This window comes from Delphinapterus leucas, chromosome 1 (genome assembly GCF_059928025.1).
Source record: "Delphinapterus leucas isolate spDelLeu-1000000601 "Yukka" chromosome 1, BTC_Dleu_Yukka2, whole genome shotgun sequence".
In the NCBI taxonomy this organism is placed as follows: domain Eukaryota; kingdom Metazoa; phylum Chordata; class Mammalia; order Artiodactyla; family Monodontidae; genus Delphinapterus; species Delphinapterus leucas.
Window position 1 is genome coordinate 7567102 of NC_143129.1, and position 21941 is coordinate 7589042.

General features: G+C 59.7%; 1 protein-coding gene across 3 annotated transcripts in view; it reads left to right on the plus strand.

The window, feature by feature from the left end:
- Window positions 1-375: 375 nt before the first annotated feature.
- CACNA1S (calcium voltage-gated channel subunit alpha1 S) overlaps window positions 376-21941 on the plus strand; it is a 61517-nt gene continuing 39951 nt past the window's right edge. For all 3 annotated transcript variants that reach the window (XM_089905870.1, XM_089905902.1, XM_022562026.3), the window contains exons 1-7: window positions 376-529; window positions 2036-2141; window positions 14246-14385; window positions 16458-16600; window positions 16738-16890; window positions 19317-19522; window positions 20813-20916. In XM_089905870.1, coding sequence (XP_089761996.1) covers window positions 378-529; window positions 2036-2141; window positions 14246-14385; window positions 16458-16600; window positions 16738-16890; window positions 19317-19522; window positions 20813-20916 — 1004 coding nt within the window. In that variant the 5' untranslated portion in view covers window positions 376-377. The remainder of the gene's footprint in view (window positions 530-2035; window positions 2142-14245; window positions 14386-16457; window positions 16601-16737; window positions 16891-19316; window positions 19523-20812; window positions 20917-21941) is intronic.

The following is a 21941-nucleotide window of genomic DNA, read 5'->3' on the forward strand; positions in this document are numbered from 1 at the left end:
CCATAGCACTTCGAGAGCTCTCCGTCGCCCCAGCCTTCAATCTTCCATCCTGTCTCCCTCTGCCCCAGCCCAGACCCATGTGTGAGCCCCCAGCCCCACCCCCAGCCTCCTTGGGGACATACTGGGCTGTCACTGGCTGGACTGGGGAGGAATGACAGCTGCCTGGCCGTGGGAGCTCGGCTGGGCAGCAGAGAGCCCGTGGAGGCTAATTTTACTCGCTGGGAGCAGGGAGAGCGATCCCCGGCCCGCCCCGGCTGGCTCAGCAGGGCAGGCTTGCCCAGGGGCTCAGCTGCCCAGTCCCCAAGGCAGGGGCACTGGGGACTCGGGGAAGAGAGGGCAGCGGGTGGAGAGCAGGAGAGGCTGAGGCTCCGGGAGCCATGGAGCCGTCCTCGCCCCAGGATGAAGGCCTGAGGAAGAAGCAGCCCAAGAAGCCGGTTCCCGAGGTCCTGCCCAGGCCGCCGCGGGCCTTGTTCTGCTTGACTCTCCAGAACCCTGTGAGGAGGGCCTGCATCAGCATCGTGGAATGGAGGTATCTTTCAGGGCCAAGGGGCTGCACGGGGTGTGTGTGTGTGTCAGGGGAGGCGAGGAGCGGGGCTCACAGATCACAGGCTTGGGGGGCCGGAGACCGGGGCCTGGCGATGGAGCAGGGAGCCTTTGCGAAGGAAGCCCTCAACCAAGGAGCAGGGGCCCCCGGGGCTGAGGCCCAGGTCCTGGAGGCAGCCTGAGTGCCTCTGTAGTGTCTCTGGAAGGTGCTGGAAGGTGTGCCCAAATCCCCAGCCCCCAGCGTCCTCAGCCTCCCTGGGTTATGGGACAGGACTGGGGTGGGGGGAGGCGGCAGCGGGCAGGGCGGGGAGGAGAGATGGGCCTGCACCGAGCTCTGCTGTGACAGCAGGCCTGGGTGGGAGGCACCACGTGGGCAGAGGGACATGAGCCCCCTTCTACGTTGGCATTAGCTCTGCGAGGAAGAATGATGAAAATTTCCAGCTTATTTGGGGCAGAGAGGAAGGAGATGCAGAGGGGGGAGGCCATTGTCAAGTGGGTGCTGAGTGAGCTGCTCGGGCATATTTGAAATACTTATGAAGGGTTTTGGAAGACCAGGCTCCCACCAGCTGTTCCCTAGAAGAAAGGAGAGTAAGGGAGCCGCAGGGACAAGGAAAACCCAGGCAGAGCTGGAAGGTCTGGGTAGGAGTCAGCCCTGCCCCTACGCGGCACCCAGGAGCCTCGTGCCCTCCTGTCTGGGGGTCGGGGGCAGACTTCCCCACCCGTGTCTCTCGCCTGCATCCTGTCCCCTCTCCAGTCCTCTGCCCCGAGGCCGCCTCTCTTCAAACCGCAGAGGAAGGTGGCTGGGAAGGGCGTGGGGTCTCCCTCTAGCCATCTGTACAGGGCATCCCCCAACCACGCACGAAGAGCTCGGGCCTCCCCGCTTCTCCCCCTCAGTGCCCTCCACAGCCGCCCTGTAACGGTCAGCCTCCCCGGAGGCTGTGCTACTCACCGGCAAATCCAGGGAGCCTGGTGGGAGCGCCCTCCGGAAAACGGCCGGCAGGTCCTGTGTGGGCGGGTGCACGGCCCCTCCTCGGGCTGCAGAGTCCAGGTTCCATCCCTCCCGGCCCGCTTCCCGGGCGTGCTTAGCCCAGTCCGCAGCAGCCCCAGCCTCCCTTGCTGACTCTGCGAGGATGCCACGGCGTGTCTGGCCGTGGCTCCGCGGAGCGGGGAGAGCAGTGGTCGGTGGAGCTGGGGGGTTGGGGGGATCGGTACTGAGACGGGGGCTTAAGACTCCCCGGGCCTTGAGGCTGAGTAGCCCCCAGCCAGGAGCCAGAGCCTCGTGGTCCCAAAGCGTCTCAGTGGACGCTCCCTGTTGGAGGAGAGGGAGGCGGGTGCCCCACAGGAGCCTGGCCCCGTCTGTGCCCTGCAGGAGGGCAACGTGGGCCCATCAGCCTGGCCTTGTAGTCAGTCCAGACAGACCCCCAGTGCGCTCTTCCCCTTAATCCCACGAATCCCACGCCTCACTCGAGGGCTCTCCTTAACCCTGCACCAGACCCTTCGAGACCATCATCTTACTCACCATCTTTGCCAACTGTGTGGCCCTGGCCGCGTACCTGCCCATGCCCGAGGACGACAGCAGCGCTCTGAACCTCGGCCTGGTAAGAGGGGTCTTCCCTTCCTTCTGCCGGCCTGCTGCCCAGGCTGCGCGCTGGTAGATGATACTGGAGCTGCAGCCCCCAAGGATACAGACCCCACGTCCCCACCACCTGCAGGACTGGCTGAGGGGCTCAGAGCTTTGCAGGGAAACCTGGCCGGGCTGGGTTCCATGATATCAGCACTGGGCAAGTACCCGCTGTGCCAGGGGCGCTGTGCTGAGCTCCTTACGCCAGTAAGCCATGTCCTCCTCCCCATGGCCCCTAAACGAGGCCCATTTGACAGATGTGGAAACTGAGGCTTTGTAAGGCCAACGATGGGGGCTGAATGCTGAGTTCCCTTCCCTGGTTGTAACCCGGAAGGATCGTGCTTCTGTGGAGCTTGCCTTTCCGGGATGGCCTGACGGCGAGAGAGCACATGTGTTAGAGCCACACTCTCCTCACACCGGCACCAGTAACAAGTCCACAGGCCAGAAAAGGCCGCGGCTGGAAGGGACTTTCCAGAACCAGGCTGTCCTGGCTCCTCCCCAGCTCACTCTGTTTACGGATGAGAAAACCGAGGCTTGGAGGGGGTAAAAGACGGACTTACCCAAGAGCTAGATCACAATAAAATGCCTGGTGTTTATTAAATGCTTATCAGATGCCAGGTTCTATGCTAAATAATTTACATTATTGTCTTTTTCACGTCCTGTAACTGCCCCCATGACGTCAGTAACGTTATTAGACCCATTACAAGACAAGGAAACAGGCTCAGGGGGTCACCCCCATGCACGCGTCTTCTCCCAGGGTCTCAGACGCGGGGCTCTGACTTTCAGACCCGGCCTGGATAGCTGTGCCACCAATGTGGTGACGGTACAAGGGTCCCTGGGAAAGCCCCTGGAGGTGTTGGGCATTTACCAGGCCCCTGAGGGGACAGGCCGGCGGACCTGCCCTTTCAGCACGCTTTTCCTGCACTAACTCTGCAGGGTGGGCGGAAGGAGAACTGTCACGCGTGCGTCCAGGGCCTGGAAGGATGGCATTTGTTTCTGCCTCTGCTTTGCGCTGGTTTCCATAGGAATCTATCTTGAGCGGGGGAGAAGCTGGGATTCTAAGTGTGTGCTTGGCTATAAGCGGAAAAGCTCGGAGAGTGGGAGCCAGAGCAGGCAGGCCCTGTGGTGAGGCAGGCGGGGACGGTGCTCCTCGGAGGCTGGGCCCCATGAGGCCGGTCCCTTGTCTCTGCTCTGGAATCCAGGGGGGCCCTGCATCCACTCCACCCTTTAGGACTTCATATCAGGGGGCCTCGGTTCCATTTCAACTCCTTAAGAAGTTGACTATTTTGGAAAGAAACTCCACCCTCCTTGAAGGTGTAGAATCAGACTTTAGTGGGTATGTCGCCTGCCATCTTGAAACAAAACGGCTACCCGAAAAAGTTCACACGGTGCTGTGTGCTTGCCTTTGGCCTGTGGGCTGAGTGATGGAGTCTTGGGTAAGTTCTAGGCTTCGTAGAGACAGGGTGATGAGTTCCCTGGCAGAACCGGACCGGAAACCGTCCCAAAGTAACGACCATCACGTCAAAGGTCAGAGCTGGGTGGGTCGTTGCTCATCGGTGAGGGACCCTTTGTTGTGAAGCCCAGAGAGGGCAGGTGATACTCAAGGTCACACAGCCAGCTCCTAGCTGAGGCCTCCCCGCTTCTCCTTGTAGTTATATGCTGATCTCCACAAAAGCCGGCAAGAGGGAAGGGAGGGCAGTTAGAGCAGGAGGGAGGGAGGTGGGGGCTTCCTCTCTTCGTCGCCCTGTTGGCCACTTTGTAGGAATCTGAGGAAGGTCTGGGACCCCCCCAGTCATCCAACAGAACCATGGTTGGGAGAAGGGAGGCCCAAGGACCCGCTCTGCACTAACTTTCTTACTTATTTAACAGATATTTGTCATGTGCCTGTTACATCCCTGGCACGTACAGGGGACCTACTTGTGAACCAAACAGACATAATTCCCATCTTGACAGAGATTAATTTATCCAAACAAGCAGTTAAAATGAAATGGGAAACATGCAAGGTCTGGTGCACTTAGACGTTGTCCTGGAGGAGAACCTGAGTGAGACGGGGGTGTCAAGGTGGCCCCAGCGGATGGCATGTCTGACCTGAGCCTGGAGGGCAGGGCCGGCTTCACGGGGTGTGACCTGCACTCGGGGGGGGGGGCCCTGTGCTCAGGGGGTGATGCTCTGGGGTCGTGGCATCAAAACATCTGATAATTTCATCCTTGAGTCCATGTTTTGTAAGTGAAGTTCAACGGGGACAGGGCACAGGGCCATGGCTCACTCGTGGTCCTGCCTCTGTCACTTCCCACCCCTCCCCTGTCTCTGAGGACAGACTCTCAGCTCAGTCCCCTGGGAGGCCACCTGGCAGAGCCTGGGCGTGGTCCTGGGAGCGTCAGTGTTGGCACACGTGCCCTTCGGTGTGTCAGGACAGCCACGGAGGTGGCTGTCCCCAGCCTGGGCTGACAGCACCATGGCCCATTCAGAGTGGGCCCTGCAGGGTCCGGCTTCCGGCCCACCTCCCTCCCGGTGCTCTGTGTCTCCTTGCGGGAGGCCTGTCCACCTTGGGTGGAGGCACTGGGCCCGTGTGAAGGGCCAGGGCATGGCTGGGGGCGGCATGTGCGCTGGGTCATTGAGGGTAGAAGGTAGGTGCCTGGGAGGGTCTGCACCCTCCACAAAACACCAAATAGGCCATAAACCCCACCATGATAGGCTGACAAAGGGAGCGTGGAAGGAAGGCATTTCCGCACCTTTAATGGCAGAGGTCGTGAACAAGCGCCGTGCACTTGCGTCTTGCGCTGGGCCGGCCAGTCCTGGAGCGGGTCCCGGATGAGGGTGGGGCACGGAGGAGAGGCTGTCGCAACCCCGCAGGAGGAGGGCTCTGGGTGAGGGGGCCATGTGGGCAAAGGGCTGGGGGCACGAGGTAGAGAGATGGGCTGGGATTTGGAGCATCTCTCAGGCCATCAGGTAGAACGGGGTGGGGGGGAGCGGAAGCAGGGAAAGTGGTGTCCAGTGGAACTGAGGCCCAGGTGACGGTGAAGACGGAGAAGTGGGAGATTTAGGACGGGGGATCTGTGGACTCGGTGCCTGATGGACGTGGGGACAGAGCGTGGGGGAGGGGAGGAAGAAGGCGAGGGTGACACTCGGGTTTCAGAGGGGGTGACGGAGCAGATGGTGGTGTCGCTTTTCGAGACAGGCGTTCCTGGGGGAGGAGCAGGCTGGACTGGGGGAGGGGGACGGCGAGGTCAACCCCAGACGGTGCAGGTGCAGAGGCCTGCGTCCACCCGGCACGGAGACTTGCAGGTCTGAGCACTGGGCGACAGAAGCTCCCTCACCTTGGGTGACTGCAGACTAGCTGGGGTGAAGGGGGAAAGGTCAGGGGGCAAGAAAGGCTTCCCACAGGGGCCTGGTCTGCAGACTCGAGGCAGCTGGCACCCTCGCTCATGGGAGGGAAGCCTCGACACCTGTCCTGGGAACAATCTCCCCTGGGAGGCAGGGGGCCCCTCCGGGAGCTTTTTCCTCCTTCTCCCCCCGCCCCCTGCCCCAGCTCTCACTGAGGCTGAAAGCTGCATTAGCCTGGCTGGAGAAGCTGATGGTGGTTCAGACAATGGGCTCTGGAGCTGGAGCTGTGTGATCTTGGGCAAGTTACTTAACTTCTCTGTGCCCTCAGTTCCCTCACTTGTAAAATGGGGATAACACCGTAAAGTTCAGAGAAGGTTCTGGATGAGTCAAGCCCTTATAACTTATGCCACGTTGTCTAACGACACAAGGAATCTTTATTATGCGGGGGTCACAGTGCCTCAGCGTGGGCTCCCCAGCCACAAAGCCCCTGGTCACAGAGACCCCAGGTTGTTCCAGAGTCAAAGGGTATAATCCCTAGCAGCTATGACCAAAGGATTATTTCAGACAAAAAATTCTTCTTCACCCCCCGCCCCACCACCTGTCCCCAATCTCTTTAACCCTTCTCCTCTCCTTCCGACATCCAAGTCATCTGAACGGCTTTCCTGACCCCGCCCCCGGCCCCATCCTCTAGCCAATCATCACCATCGTCATCTTCAAACTTGGCTGTCGGGCACCTGCCCCACGCCAGGCGCTGCTCTGACGGCTCTCGGTGCATCCCCCCCCCCCCGAACGCCCACCGCGGCCTCACAAGGCAGCACGATTGTATTTCTCAGATGTATAAACTGAGGCACAGCGCACGCCCAGTGGACTCCGCGGGCGGACCCGTACCCTCGGTGGGGCATTGGGTGTGGCTCCCTGGGCATCAGGAGGGGATACAGGAGGAGAGTGGTCCCTGCTTCCCTGGGGAGTGGCCTGCGGGGGCCGGGTCCCAGGACAGCAGGTCCTGGCCCCTCCCTGCGTGAGACCCCACTTTCTCCCGACTGTGGAGGTCAGGACAGACGCTGAGATCCAGACCCACCCCTACTTGCCCCAGAGAGCAGGCTGCTTTAGGCCTGCAGGACCAGTGGCTAACACAGCTGTCCCAGGGTTCTGCCAGCCGAGTGGAGGCTGGGGACTCCGGTCACAAAGGGGCACCGTGTGTCAGGGAAGCAGGAGGATGGAATAGACCCTGAGCTGCCCCAGGGCCAGCGAAGGGCAGGGAGGTGAAGGCTGAGACCAGCACCCAGGGCGCTGGCCCCCAGCCCAGACCAGGACCCTGCAAGTCCAGCTCTGCCCCCTCGAAGGGCTACCTGCTCCCTGAGGCCAGAAGGAGCCCTGCTCCTGGGGGACCCCCTGACTGAATTAATTAAAGGAAACCTTTGGGAAGGTCTCCATTCCAGCCTGGGCCGGCCTGAGGGGACCCACGTGGAAAAACAAGAGCCGTGACCAGAGTTACCAGTTCTGGAGACAGGCTAGAAATGATCTATCACTTCGCCCACAAACTAAAAGTAAAAACTGATTAAAATATAGAAGGAACGCATGTCAGAGGTTAATTCAACGGGTAACGGAACAAGGAGGAGGGTAGAGTTGGCTCAAAGAGAATTTGAGAAACAGGAATCCATGCTTTCGGAGAAAAAGTGATAGGCTAGGATTGCCTGCCGGGTGGCACACTGAGCTAGCTACAGGGCAATGGAAGTGTGGCCATGGGATGACGGTTTCTATCAGGCAGAAATCATTTGTGCTTCTCCTGGGCAGAATCCTGAGACTCAAACAAAGGTACAGCCCCCAGGTCAGTGGTTTTCAGGGAGGGGCGTTTGGCGGTGCCTGGAACTTGGGGAGGAGCCTGTGTCCTGAGCTCCGCTAGCGTCTAGAGGGCAGAGGCTGGGGATGCTGCTACACCTCCCCCCCTGAAACTCACAGGACAGCCCCGCGCCTGCCAACAAAGAGCTGTCCACCTCAAATGTGGGGAGTGCTGAGTCTGAGAAACCCACCCTAGACAGCGAAAGACTCCTTGGCCAGACCTGTTAGCAAAGGTTCCAACACGGACGCGGTGCCTGATTTCCGAGTTCTAAATGATTTTTGGTAGCACGGGTCAAGCTAGCCTTGGTGCTGCAGGCGCGGGGAGGCCGCCGGCGGGACTGGATGGGCCTGTCCCTCCTCCGGGGCCTCCCTCCCTCCCTCCCTCCCAAGCCCGCCTGCCCTCAGACCGCAGCCCCTGCACATTCCTGGGGCTCCGGTTGCTGCTAAGCCTCTGGCATCCAGGGCGCTGTCTTTTTTTAGGGTCTGGAATGTGCCTGCTGAGGCCACAGCCCACTCCACCTCCCCTCGGAAGGACCCCAGTTCTGGCCTGGCCCGTCAGAGACCCTGGACTTGCAGGGCACAGGCGTCCAAGCCGGGGCCACCGGACAAGCTTCTGGCAAAATGACAGGACAGCTTGGCTTTTAGGCCCCGCTCGGAGCCTGCCCTCTCCCACCGAGGGGACTCAGAGTCCCCCCAGGACCGTCGTGGTGACGAGCGTCTGGCAGGCACATGGGGATGGTGGAGTAGGTGGCCGTTCTGTCCCCTCTCTGCCCTCACAGTACTCCTAGCCCACAGCCGAGCCCCTCCGAGCCCAGGCCTGGGGGGCGAGGGACAGGCTCCGATGAGCCCCTCCAGGGGTCCCTGGGTGCCCTTTCTCCCCCTCCCAGCACGGCGTGGTTGAGGCCACAGACCCTGGAGTCACATTATGGCCCTGCCACTCAGAAGCGATCCTGGAGAAATTACTTAACCTCTCTGTGGTTCAGTTTCCTCATCTGTTAAATGGGGGTAAGAGTGCCCCCCTTCAGGGTCCCTGTGAGGATGAGCTGTGTGTGTGTGGCTAGAACAGGGCCTGGCACACAAGCTTAATGACCCAGAGCTGTTGTCACCACGATGACGCAAGACAGTACCATCTCCCACCCTCTCCCAGGTGGGCTCCCCACTTTCCCTCCTCTGCCATCACCACCCCGCCCCAGGCGAAAAGGCTCCTCCTCTGTGACCCTCAGCTCTGCTGGCTCCCTCTTCTGGACTGCCCCACACGCCTGACCCTCCCGGACCCATGGGAGCTGGTCTCCTTGCGGGAAGACAGGGGGAAGGCAGGGTGGTGGAGAAGCCCACTCAGACCGCATCCTTTTGGGTGAGAGTTCACCGGGATAAATATAGCCACTTCCCTCACTCCAACAGGTCATTTTCCAGACCTGGAGGCTCAGCTGGTCATGCAGACAGATGCCAGGGCCCGGGACACCCGTGGGCGGTGCAGTCACAGGACGCCAGGCCGGCTTCCCCGAGACGCTGTTGGCCGAGTCGGGGCAGGTGGGCTGGAGCCCCACTCCCCTCCAAGCCCCACCTCCCTCAGCTGCACGTAGGAAAAGCAGCAGAGCAGGGGTGAAGTTCAACCCACCACTGGGGTGCCCAAGAAGTACCCTCTTTATTCCTAGAAACCAACTTTGTTTGGGTCCTAAGCCCACATGCCTCTGGGATGGGGAGAACTTCAGTCAGGGCTGTTCTCTGGTCATCCTGCTGCCCCAGCCCCGGGTCTCAGGCAGCACCAAGAAGCAGGGGCTGTAGGGCCTCGCCCAGCCGGGCCGAGGCCATGTTGTTCTGGCCATGCGGTTCCCCAGGCCACCGTCCGCCGTCTCCACGTTCAGGAAGCAGGAGGCCTTGGCAAGCCCGTACCCTGCTTTCTCAGGGGTCCTCAGGGCCCCGCTCCCAGACCCAGCCACATCTTCAGGGTGCTATGAGGAAGCAGGCCCAAGGTCGATCTACTCTTGAACCTCCAAACCCTGGGGTGAGTCTCTGTTTCGCTGGGGAGACGCCTCCACCATGCCTCCCACACCAGGGTCGGGCCTCGGAAACCACCATCTGGGACCTGCCTCCAAACCTCTCCCGAGGCACAGGGCCCAGCATTTGCTTAAGGGGCGAGACAGGGGATGACTCCAGGAGGGAAGCAGCCCCTGACTTGTAAAAGCATCTCATGGCAGCAGTGCCCGCCAGCCTGCTCCGAGCGCTGGCTCTGGGGACCACCACAGGCCACCCACCTACAGGCACCAGCTCCCCGACCCTCAAACAAACCCACTTTGGCTCATTGAAGCAGACGTGCCTTAAAGAGTTAACAAATAGAGTGGAATGCCACTCCCCTCGCCCCCCAGTAAGATTTGTGTCCTAACAGGTCACAGTGCCTTGACCCTAAGGAAGGAGCCTCAGCCCTGGGATGGGCCGGCCGCCTTCCCAGGACCTGTGACCACAGCTGCCTGTGGCTTCTCTGCAGCCCTGCCCCGACCAGCCTGTTAAGGTCTTTCTGTGGACCCTGCAGATCCCAGAGCCCTCCAAGGGGCTGCGGGGGGCTGGGAGGCTGGGGCCCAGGCCAGCTGTCGGGCAAGCCCCAGTGCCCAGGGCAGGAGTGCGGCCCCTCTGCAGTCGGACAGGGAGACTGAGGCTGAGCAGGCCCCCTGGAGGGAGCCCAGCCCACTGCCACCCCCTCCCCACAGAGCCCGGGGCCTGCCAGGGCAGGTGAGCAGTCGGGCCAGGATGGCTGACCCTTGGAGAGAGAGGACTCAGCCCGAAAATAGAGGCAGTGAGCGGGGCGGATGCAGCCTGAGCCCTGCTGTTTCCAGCCCAGGACTTTGGGAGGGTCTGGCTCCAGCGCCCCCAGAAGCAGGTGCAAGGCCTGTGGGTCAGGGTCACGTTCCAGGCCCACCTCCGGCCAAGCGTGGCCCCAGGGTCCCAGTGAGAGGCCTGTCTGTGGAGGGACGTTTGGTAGTTAAGGTCCTTCCTTCTAGGGAGCTGGTATCGGAGCCCTCGCCTCAGAGACAAACAGGTTTGTGGTCTTCCCTCGAGGTCGGGGGGCCGGGGGGGCCGGGTCAGGCACGTCTTCCCTGCTCTGGAACCAGAGCCTGGGGTCTAGCATCCCTTCTCGGGAATAGAGATCGTGAGGCCACACCTGCTTTCGAGGTATGTGGTGGCAGAGGTTAAATTTTCCGTTGTGTATTCATTCAACAAACACTTCTGGAGCACCTACTGTGCGCCAGGCAGTACTGTGTGCCCCATAGCAGAGCTCTGCAGACAATCTGTGAGGAAAGACCACTTTGTTGCTGTTAAATCTCATCCAGCCGTGGGCTGACCAGCTGTCCTCCCACGCGGGACTGTGTCACAGCCTGTGCCGTGTGGGACTCACAGCCCACGTTGGTCTGTGACCCACCCACGTGCTTGGAGGGTGTGGCACGTCGCTCTGATGGCTCCCAAATGCTGCTTCTCAGAGCCTCTATGTCGCTCATCCCAGGGTGACGACAGTGGGTCAGCGCCAGGGACACTGACACATCAGACACCCACGTGGTCGGCATGGTTCTAGACGCTGGTGACACAGCAAAGGCTCTAGACTGTACATTCAGGTCGGGGGGGACAGTCAAAGGAAGGAGAGAAACAGAGCACGGCAAGCAGTGACAGCTGCTGACGAAGAACCCAAGCAGGGGAAGAAGACAGCTGGGGGAGGGGAGGAGGGGTCCGGAGGGCCTCTGGCAACTTTGGGGTTGGGGTCCTAAAGAAAGAAGACAGCAGCCGTGGGGCTGTCTGGGAAGGACCTTCCAGGCAGAGGGAATGGCAAGGGCGAAAGCCCTGAGCCCCAGAGGTCTTTGGGGGTGGGAGGGGAGCCGTGCCCAGGATAAGCATCATTGCCTGGTGGGCTGGGGGAGTCCCGCCACCAGCCCCGCCTTAGCCACCACCAACAGAGACTCAGGGAAGCTGCCCGCGGGTGCCCCTGGCCCCCGCCCAGCTCCCATTGCCGTTGGGGGAATGTCACCTCTTCCGTCCTGTGGCAGAGAAACCAGGGGTACCCCCGCTCTTGGGGCCCCCGCTCGTGGTCTCGGGGGGCTGCAGTTTGGCGGAGGGTGGTGGAGAGCAGCACAGTGGTACGGGGACTGCGGGCCACACAGGGGGAGCTCGCCCTGGGAGCTCAGAGGGATCTGGGCAGATGACAGATCTGCTGGGTGACGGACCTGGGGACACAGGCAGAGGGGCCGCTGTGGGCAGGGGTGCCGGGACCGGGGCAGCGGGAGAGCCGGGGCCTGGACATCACACGGGGGCTGTCAGGGGGTCGTGCAGGCGGGGAGGCGTGGGGACACAGGCTGTGCGAGTTTGGGGGACAGGCCGGCCGGTGCGGAGTGCAGGTGGATCCAGCAAATGTTAGGGTGCAGAAAAGCCTGGGCTGGGTGGGTAGAGGTACCCAGGGCAGAGCAACGGGAGGGGTCTGGAAAGACCCCGAGTGTCCCCACTGGGCAACTCAGTGCCATTGGCCAAGACTGAGACCCCTCGGAGGAGCAGGCTCTGGGGCAGGGAATGTCTGGTTGGGTTAGAGGTGGGCTGGACGGAGCCCAGGCCCGTGAGCCGCCCCCAGACAAGACCTCGGACCACAGCTCCGCGAGAACCAGAGCACGCGGTGCGGAAAGGCTGTCACCCCCTGAGCGGCGGGAGGGGCCCGGCGAGGCGGACGCTCCCACACGACGGTCTCCTGTCCTCCGCTGATTCAGGCAGGGAGCAATCGTCGTCTCTGTTTTACAGACGAGGAAACTGAGGTTCACAGAGGCTTAGGAACTCACCCAGGGAAACAGAGCTGCCGAGAGAACCGCTATGCCCGAAACCCCCTGCTTCTCTCTGCCCGCTGGAGTGGGGAGCCTAAGGAAGCGGGGATGGGAGATGGGGGGTTGGGAAGGCTGATGACGTGGATCTCGTACAGACAGCCAGCGCCGCACCGCGGCAGCCAGGGAAAGAGCCCAGGCCGGAGGGGCTCTGGGGCCACCCAAGGTGACATCGGTGGCACAGTTTCTGTGACACAGGAAGGAACACGTCCCCCTGCCTCTCCTAGGGCGGGGGCGTGGGTGTGCACCCACAGGGCTCCCACGCAGTGTGCTCTAATTCCAGGTGCTCCAGGGTCGGGCCGCGGAACCTGCGGGGAGCCAGGCGGCAGCCGGACAGGCAGGGGCAGGTGCAGGCGGCCCTCCGGGTACGTGGCCGGCCGCCCGGCCTGTGAGCACAGCAGCTATTTTCGGCCCTGCTTTCCCTCCCCTCAAGCCCACTTCTGCCCTGCCCCTGGGTGGCAGCCACTTGGGCGTTCACACACTGACTCCACTTCACTCTGCCCCTCCTGCCTCTCTCCTGATGCTGTGTCTGCCTCCCGGGCAGCCTGCCCTGCGGGGGAATGGACCCCCGCCCCCCTCAGCCCTGCCGTGGCCGTGCTGCACCCACCCCCTGGCCGGGGCCGCCCGGACGCCCTTGGCAGGGCCTCTCTGTGGAGCGACTGCCCCAATTCCCACCGGTGGCCCTACACAGGCCCTTGAATGGATCGGTGCTGCTTTGCATTCTAACCCTACCTTACTGTTTTCTGGAGGAAGGAGAAAGCTTTGGAATTACAAATTGGTGGAAGGGATTAGGGTCCAGGTTAAGGAAAGCAGGCCTAGCCCATATATGCCTCAGTTTCCCCCTCGACATACAAAGGGAGAGCTTGCTTTCAGGAAAATGCTCTGAATACCAAGTTGGGAGGGTTCTGGGACCAGATCCATAGTAACGAGCCGTTGGCGACCTCTTCCCTTGCTTTCCACACCTACCCACTCGGAAGTTAAAGTAAATTCTCTTCCAGGTCACGAGCGGGGTGGCCCCAATACAGTGATGGCTCTGTGGTGCGCTGGCCCGGTGGTGGCGGGCTTTCTGGGGTGGGTGTGGGTGACTGACGGTGACATGGGCTTGGGTTGTGAGGTCCAGAGGACGGTGGTCCAGTTCTCTCTACGTGCTCCTGTGGTCCTGCAGGGCTGCAGCCCGGTCCGGGGCGGGGCAGGCTTGGGGGGGCGGCTTGCTGGTGGGGGCGCGTGTGCAGAGCTCTCAGAAGCCACCAGCCTGGCTGGGATGGCTGCAAGGACAGCGGCGTCAGCCTGGAGCTCTGACAGAGTGACCTGCTTCTCCGGAAATAGCTCTCTCCTGGGCCCAGAGGATGGGGCAGGGTGACCGGGCCAGGATGGGAGGCTGAGAGAGCCGGCCTACAGGGGAGGGCCTGGGGAAGTGGGCAAAGCCTCTGCAGGGGGCACTAAGCGGAAGCCCTTGGCCTCCAAGCTGTGGGGCCTCGTCCAGGCACAGTGACCCCTGACACCCGCCCGGCTTGTCGGTGCTTGTGCCCTTTAAGTGGCTGCCTGCAGGCCGCAGCGCGTGTGGGCAGCTGGGGTGGGCCGGGGGTTACAGAAAAGTACATGAGAGGTAAGACCTTGACCAGCCAGGAGGGCCGAGGACTGTCCCCCACCTCCTACTGTGAGTCGTCGGGATGAGGGAGGAGAAAGCCGCCCAAACAAGAGCCATCTGGGTGCCTTCACTCTGGGGGCTGCCCTGACCGTTCATTCATTCGTCCAGTTCTAAGCCTGAGAAGTGAAGTCATTAAAAAAAAAATAACAAAAACCCCCACACCTCATGAAGTTTATACTGTAGTGCGTAAGATAGGAAATGAACCAGACATATGTGGCATTTCCAGCTAGGGATCAGCTAAGAAGACAAAGTGGGAGGAGGAACACAACATAGCAGAGGCCCCCTGGGGAGGGACCACCCACGGGGGGCGGGGGAGGGAGGGAGGGAGGGAGCTGGCGGTGCGGGATGCCAAGGACTGGCCGCAGAGCGGTGGAGCAGGGTGCGGAGGTAGGGGAGCCGCGGTGTGACTGCCTCGCCCCGCAGGAGAAGCTGGAGTACTTCTTCCTCATCGTCTTCTCCATTGAGGCCGCCATGAAGATCATTGCCTACGGCTTCCTGTTCCACCAGGACGCCTACCTGCGCAGCGGCTGGAACGTGCTGGACTTTATCATCGTATTCCTGGGGTGAGTGAGGCCCGGGGGTGCGGTTGAGCTCAGCGGGCTGCCCGAGGGCCCGGAGGCAGGTGCAGCAGTGCAGGGGTGTGGGCCAGGGACGGGAGGGGGGGGGCGCCCACGGCTCACACCCTCCCCAGCCAGGCACTGCCAGTCTCCTTATTCTCTCTCTCTCTCTTTTTTTAAAAAATAAATTTATTTATTTATTTATTTTTGGCTGCGTTGGGTCTCTGTTGCTGCGCGCGGGCTTTCTCTAGTTGCGGCGAGCAGGGGCTGCTCTTTGTTGAGGTGCAGAGGCTTCTCATCACGGTGGCTTCTCTTGTTGTGGAGCACGGACTCTAGGCGCACAGGCTTCAGTAGTTGTGGCACGTGGGCTCAGTAGTTGTGGCTCGCGGGCTCTAGAGCACAGGCTCAGTAGTTGTGGCACATGGGCTTAGGTGCTCCGCAGCATGTGGGATCTTCCAGGACCAGGGCTCGAACCCGTGTGCCCTGCATCGGCAGGCGGATTCTTAACCGCTGCACCACCAGGGAATTCCCTCCTTATTCTCTTCACACAAAACTGGAAATGTGTGAGTGGCTCCAGTGCCCAGCAGTTTCTGGACGTTCATAAACTTCTCATGCTTTATTATCATCTATTCATTTATTCCATGGACCTGTGTTGAGCACCTGTTATTTGGGTCCATGAGAAAAGACGTTTAATAACCCATATGAGCCTGCTTGGGCTGCCGTAACAAGATGCCACAGACTGGGGGCTGAGACCAGAAAAATGTATTTTCTCCAGAATGTATGTTCTGGAGTCTGGAAGTCCAAGATCAAGGTGTGGCCAGGTCTGGATTCTCCTGAGGCCTCCCTCCTTGGCTTGCTGACGGCCGCCTTCTCGCTGTGTCCCCACGTGGTCTTTCCTCCATCCACACGCACCCTTGGTGTACGCCCAAGTTCCCTCTTCTTCCAAGGACACCAGTCAGATTGAATTAGGGCCTGCCTGAACAGCTTCGTTTTCACTAAATCACCGCTTTAAAGGTCCTATCTCCAAATACTGCCACATTCTGAGGCCCCAAAAGTTAGGGCTTCAACGTATGAATTTGGAGTGGGGGGGAGCGTGGTTGAGCCCATAACGTAAGATTTGGTAGCCACGACCTAATTATAACAGCAGCGTTTATCATACACTTACTATGTGCTTTACATGTACCATCTCATTTGATTCTCCCAACAATCCTCTTATTTTCTCCATTTAAGGAAGGTAAGGCGCAGAGAAGTCAAGCAACCCACCCAAAGTCACACAGCCAGCCAGTGGCAGTGCCAGGATTTAAACCAAGGCACTCTTGCTCCAGAGCCTGCCCTTAACCACTAGGCTGCCCTTCCACTCAATAAAAATTATATTCCTTATCTACTAATTGCCGAGTGCTGCTTTAGGCACAACAGGGCAAAGAGAATTCTGTGAATCAGCTTCTGCCCTTGACGGACTGCCTGGCTGGAGGCCACGAGTCTGTGCAGAACAAGGCCACACAGCGCACCGTTGTTTCACACGCGGTGCAGCCCAGGGGGTTCAGATGTCAACGGAAGGATTCCTAAAGAAGGACTTGAGATGGACCTCAAAGGATAATGGCAATCTGAGTACACTGAGAGCAGGAAGGACCATAAAGGGGCTTTGTCAGAAATGCAGTGAAGGAGAGCTCGACGGAGAACCAGCTCCGGGCTCCCTCCTCCGCGTTCCCCCTTCCTCCAAGCGCGAGTGTGGGCTGCTGGAACCCTCCACCCACCACGGGGTGTGCTCAGCCCCCGGCCTGACTGTAGCTGCCCGTGGCACCAGTATCTCAGCCCCCTCCAGGACCCAGAGTGGCCATCACAAATGGACCCGACACTCTTCTTACTGAGCCTGAACGTGGCCTCAGGATTCTTTCTAAAATTCCCCAGATGGGCGTCACCAAAGCAGAGGTGCTAGCGGCTAATGAACTGTACCTTGCCGCCTGCCCCCCACCTTTCCACCGGTACCTTGAGCATGGATGGGACACGGGGCCCCTGACCCCCGGGCCAGAGGCTTAGCTGACCGCTGGGCCACCTTCCTTCCCTCTCGTCCTCCTCAGGGTCTTCACCGTGATTCTGGAGCAGGTCAACGTCATCCAGACCAACACAGCCCCGATGAGCAGCAAAGGCGCCGGCTTGGATGTCAAGGCTCTGAGGGCCTTCCGCGTGCTCAGACCGCTCCGGCTGGTGTCCGGGGTGCCCAGTGGGTGGCAGAGCCCCTCCCCCTCGCCCCAGTCCTGGGCCCCCTCCTACCCTGGTGTGGAGGAGGCTCCAAGGGAGGGCCAGGAGACCAAGAGGGGGGCTAAGTCGTCCTTCTCCCCCTGCCCTCACGCCCCCCAGGCCTGCAGGTGGTCCTCAACTCCGTCTTCAAGGCCATGCAGCCCCTGTTCCACATCGCCCTGCTTGTACTCTTCATGGCCATCATCTACGCCATCATCGGGCTGGAGCTCTTCAAGGGCAAGATGCACAAGACCTGCTACTTCATCGGGACGGGTGAGCTTCCGGGCCGGGGTGTCGGGAAGGTCTGGGGACATCTCGAGAGGGGGATTCACCCAGCCGTGGAGAAGCCCCAGGACTAGGTCATTGCTTCCCCCACCCACTGACCTTGGGGATGGGTTTCTCCTGGACAAGGGAGATTGGACGGGAAACAGCTCTGCTGGGGTCAGGGGGCAAGGGGGTTGAACGGTCAGGTCCTTCCTCTGAGCACCCCTGCCCCACATAAGGCTGGTGCCCTTGGGCTTTCTGGCCACTTGTGGATTGACATGTAGGCTCAGGATCAGCCCAAATTTCTGTCTGTACTTGCCTTGTAGCTGGAGTCTTAGCTTTTAGTCCAGGGCCCACAGGGTGGGGTCTGAATGGGACTCAGGAAGCACCCAACGGCCGAATGGCCCCTGGTCAGAGATGAGCTACCTTGGGGCCTGGATGAACTTGAGCTACACCTTCTAAACCAGCATCTCTCAAACCGCCTGCTCTCAGGACCCCTTTGGCGGATTTCCCTGGTGGTCCAGTGGTTAAGACCCCACATTTTTACTGCCGAGGGCGTGGGTTCAATCCCAGGTCAGGGAACTAAGATCCTGCGTGCCGTGTGGCCAAAAAAAATTTTTTTAATTACAAAAAAAAAGACCCCTTTGCACTCTTCAAAATTATTGAGGGTCCCAAAGAGTTTTTGTTTATATAGATTTTGTCTGTTGATGTGTACGGTGTTGGGAATGAAAACTGAGAAAAATGTCATAGTATTAATTTATTAACTCGTTTTAAAAAGAACAGTAATAGACCACTTACATACTAACATAAATAATATACTTTTTCAAAGTTGAAAAAAATTACTGAAAAATAATTTTATTTTCCCAAACCAAACCAAAAATGTTTGGCGACAAGAGTGGTACCGTTTTACATGTTCTCTGGACCTCTTTACTGACCTGGCTTAGTGGATGTCGGCCGAGTTCTCCCATCGCTGCATTTGGTCTGTTGCGACATCACATGTCACATGGATCTGGAAAACTCCGCCCCTACACCTGTTCAAAGAATGAGAAACGAGGGGGCACATAGAGTCTGGGCATTTTTTTTTTTTTGCGGTACGCGGGCCTCTCACTGTTGTGGCCTCTCCCGCTGTGGAGCACAGGCTCCGGACGCGCAGGCTCAGCGGCCATGGCTCACGGGCCCAGCCGCTCCACGCATGTGGGAGCTTCCCAGACCGGGGCACGAACCCGCATCCCCTGCATCGGCAGGCGGACTCCCAACCGCTGCGCCACCTGGGAAGCCCCTGGGCATTTTGATGAAAGGATGGACCGCACTCCCGGGTCCCCGCTCTCAGGTAGCAGTGGTTTGCTGGTCCTCAGCTTCCCCGGGCCGAGTACCGCTGACACTGGGGGTGCAGGAACAGGACCCAGCACAAGACAGAGGTGACCTCTGTTAGGACGAGCCCCTAACTCGGTGGCGGAGACCTGCAGAGCCTTGGGGGACCCTCCCCACTTCCCTGCGCTCGCCTAAGGGTATGGCAGCCCAGCTCTAACGACAGCTCTCACGGCGTTTTCGCTGGGCTTGTTCCTAACCTGCTCCGTCTCAGCCTCCTCCTGTCCCCATGCCGATCTCTGGCCTCTCATCGGCATTATCAGGGCAGAGAGGAGGGGCTTTCTAGCACAACCTTCAAACGAAATTCGAGGGTCTCGCCTGGTGTTCACACGAGGTCTTGCCCAGTGCTGACCAGTAGCGCTCCCAAGCCCCTCTGGGATGGGTGCTACCCAGCTGCGAGGGGCTGGGGACCACACGCCAAGCTCAGGACCATCTGTGCCCCCCGTCCCATTCCTGAGGATTGAGCCCCCTGGTAACAAGGTTAAGGAAGGCCACTCGATCTCTCACGGTCTGACCTCTCTGAACACAAGAGGAGACCAAACCTACCGAGACATCACCCAAATTTCAGGCTTTAGAGACAATAAGAGCACCATTCAGGGGCTCCCTGGATGCTAAGGCCTGCTGGGGACCCCCCGCTAGGAGCAGACCCACCCCCAGTCCAGCGCATCCCGGCATTGGGGCGCATCCCCACTTCTGTATCCCAGACAGAGCTCTCAAGCCGGAGCGTGAGGCCCGGCCCACACCTCCGCCCCCGCCGGGCTGCTGCCTCCTTTTACAAAGCTCTGTGGGTACAAATGATACATCACATCTGCTTCATCAGTTGTAGTCCATAGAAGCCGCGCCTCCAGTGAGGCCCTGGGCCCGAGCTCCTGCCTGCAGACGCCTGTGTCCCTGTCCGTATCCATGTATCCGTATCTGTATCCGTGACCCCGGCCCAGCCCCCCATGGTCTGCACCACACTCTCCCAGCAAGGCCGCCTCCCCGACTTTAATCTGACGTTGAGACCCGCACCCTGCTGCCCCTCTTACTGCCCCTGAGCCGGTGCTTACCCCCCCGCCCGCCCACAGACATCGTGGCCACGGTGGAGAACGAGAAGCCGTCGCCCTGCGCCCGGACGGGGTCAGGGCGCCGCTGCACCATCAACGGCAGCGAGTGCCGGGGCGGCTGGCCAGGCCCCAACCATGGCATCACCCACTTCGACAGCTTCGGCTTCTCCATGCTCACCGTGTACCAGTGCATCACCATGGAGGGCTGGACCGACGTCCTCTACTGGGTGGGTCTGGGCCCGAGCCCGCCGGCTGTCTCCCCAGCACAGGCTCGCCGGGAGCGGGTGGGGCCTGCCAGTCCCGGGCTGAGGGTCTTGCCGCTTCTCCTCGCCCCTCCCCGGGGAGCCCTTCTGGGCCTCAGGTGTGTGTCCTAGCACCCTTGGGGGAGGCCGAGGTACCACCTGTGTCCGCAGTCCCAAGAGCAGGTGAGGGACGGAAACCCGGAGCTCGGTGGGTTCTGGTCTCACGTCCTAACTTGTCCCTAAGCCTGGCTATGAGTGACTTGGTGCCGATGGCGTGGAATCTCAGATTTCCTGAGGAAGGAAGGGCCCTTTGAGTCTCTCTTCTTGCTGCTGGGCAAGATTGCTTTCCCATAAAAATATGATTGGATATCAGGTTCCTCGTCTATAAAATAAAAATGCTATAACTCCATCTCGGGGCAGTTACGATGGTTAGTGGGGGCACTAACTGAATTACCGCAGTGCGGGTACCTAGTGCCGTGCAAGTTCTCTTGCTGGAGAAGGTTACTTGTTTGGTGATACAAGAGTTAGGCTGCATTTCTTTTTTGATCCTCCAACAGTGGGAGGCATTGATCCCATTTTCCGGATAAGGAAACCGAGGCTCAGGGACGTTCGGTAACTTGGCCGCTGTTGGACTAGTGAGCGACACGGCCAAGAATTGACCTCTAACCATCCGGCTCCAAGCCCGGAGCTCAGCCGCGGGTTGACACTGCCTATGGCGGATGCTTGTAAACCCATCAAATGCTTTGCAAACATAAAGGATTAGTGTGAGTAGCTCTCGTCGACTCAGATTATTGGAGCCAATTATTAAACGTTTCAAAGGACGGTCACGCGTGTTGTTTCACCCGTGACCAGCCTGTGAGGAGCGAGCTCAGATCATCAGCTCAGGAGGCAAATGGAACGATGCTCAGAGATGCTGGCGCCTCATCCAGGGTCACAGGCGTGCTTCCCGAAGAAGCCGGCCAAGCGCAGGCCAAGGCTTTTTAGTGCTTCTTCCACTGTGAGGAATCTCGGTTGTAAAGAGGCCAACTGGAGGTGGCCGGCATGACAGGGGCAGGCAGGGAGCCCGGGGACCGGAGGGAGGCAGGGTTCAGTCTCACCGGCCAGTAGCCATCAGCAAGGCCCAGTCCCAGGTCCTCAGGCTAGAAGAGGCTTCCTCTCTGGACCCATATGGCCTCTTTCCTTGCCCCCGCCGTCGGATGCAGTGCGTGGGCCAGCTTGACAAGGGGGCCTAAGCCCTCACGTCGGGGATGGGGCTCACACCTGCGTCTGGACCAGGTCAACGATGCCATTGGGAACGAGTGGCCCTGGATCTACTTTGTCACCCTGATCCTGCTGGGCTCCTTCTTCATCCTCAACTTGGTGCTGGGCGTCCTGAGCGGGTAAGGGGCTCAAAGACAGCTGGGAGAGAGGGGAGGAAGAAGGAGGGGCGGGGAAAGGAGGGGGAGGGGAAGGAGGGGAGGCAGTGGGCAGGGAGATGTGGCTTAGAACCCCCGCTCATCCCTGGCTCCCCTTTAGCCAGTAGCATGCTCCCTGTTAGCCAGGAAGAGAACAGATGCAGGCAGGAGCCCCTCCAGTCTTCACCTTTCTCCCTTCTCCTCAAGGCTTATCCCATCCTCGCTTCCTTCTGTCCACGTGAAGCCCTAAGACCCCAGCCTCCTGTCCCTGGAGGTGCTTGGGCTGAAGCTCGGCACTGAGCATGGCCTTCGGGCTAAGCACACAGACTCTGGAGCAAGAGGCCCAAGTTTAAACCCTTGCACTACTGTTTGGTGGCTGTGTGACCTTTGACTAATTACCTAACCTCTCTGTGCCTCATGAGCCACATCTGCCACATAGGAATAATTTCAGTGCCTGTTTCACAGGGCTGTGGGGAGGATTAAATGAGTTAATACCTGTAAAGTACTTAGAATAGAGGCCAGCACATCAGAAGTGCTAAGTACTCATGGTCATTATTTCTCTGTGACGGCTCCACCCAGCTACGGCGGTGGGCAGCCTGGAAGTGGCCATCGGCCCCATTGTGCCCACCGCAAGAGCTTCCCTCCAGGCACCCTGGACATAGAATTCAGGGGGTCCATGTACTAGAGTAGGAAGAACTTGCCTTTATTTCTTTGAGTCTAACTGAAATGCAGCGCTTCCTTCCATGACGTGGTACCAGCTCTGCCCATGGCTTGTCCCAACAGCAATCCCTTGTCATATCACAGGTGTTGCAAATATCTCTACTTCAAAATTATGACAGTTATTAGACCGCGCCTGATCTTGCTGGTTAATGATTCAATAAAGAAGCATATATGTTACTTCATCACCACTTTATAGTTCAACAACTATGCTTTAACTCCTCGGTTCCTTTGTCGAGCTATGGTTTCATTTGGAGCATTTTACAGCGCTGTTCTGAGGAGCGACCCATAGG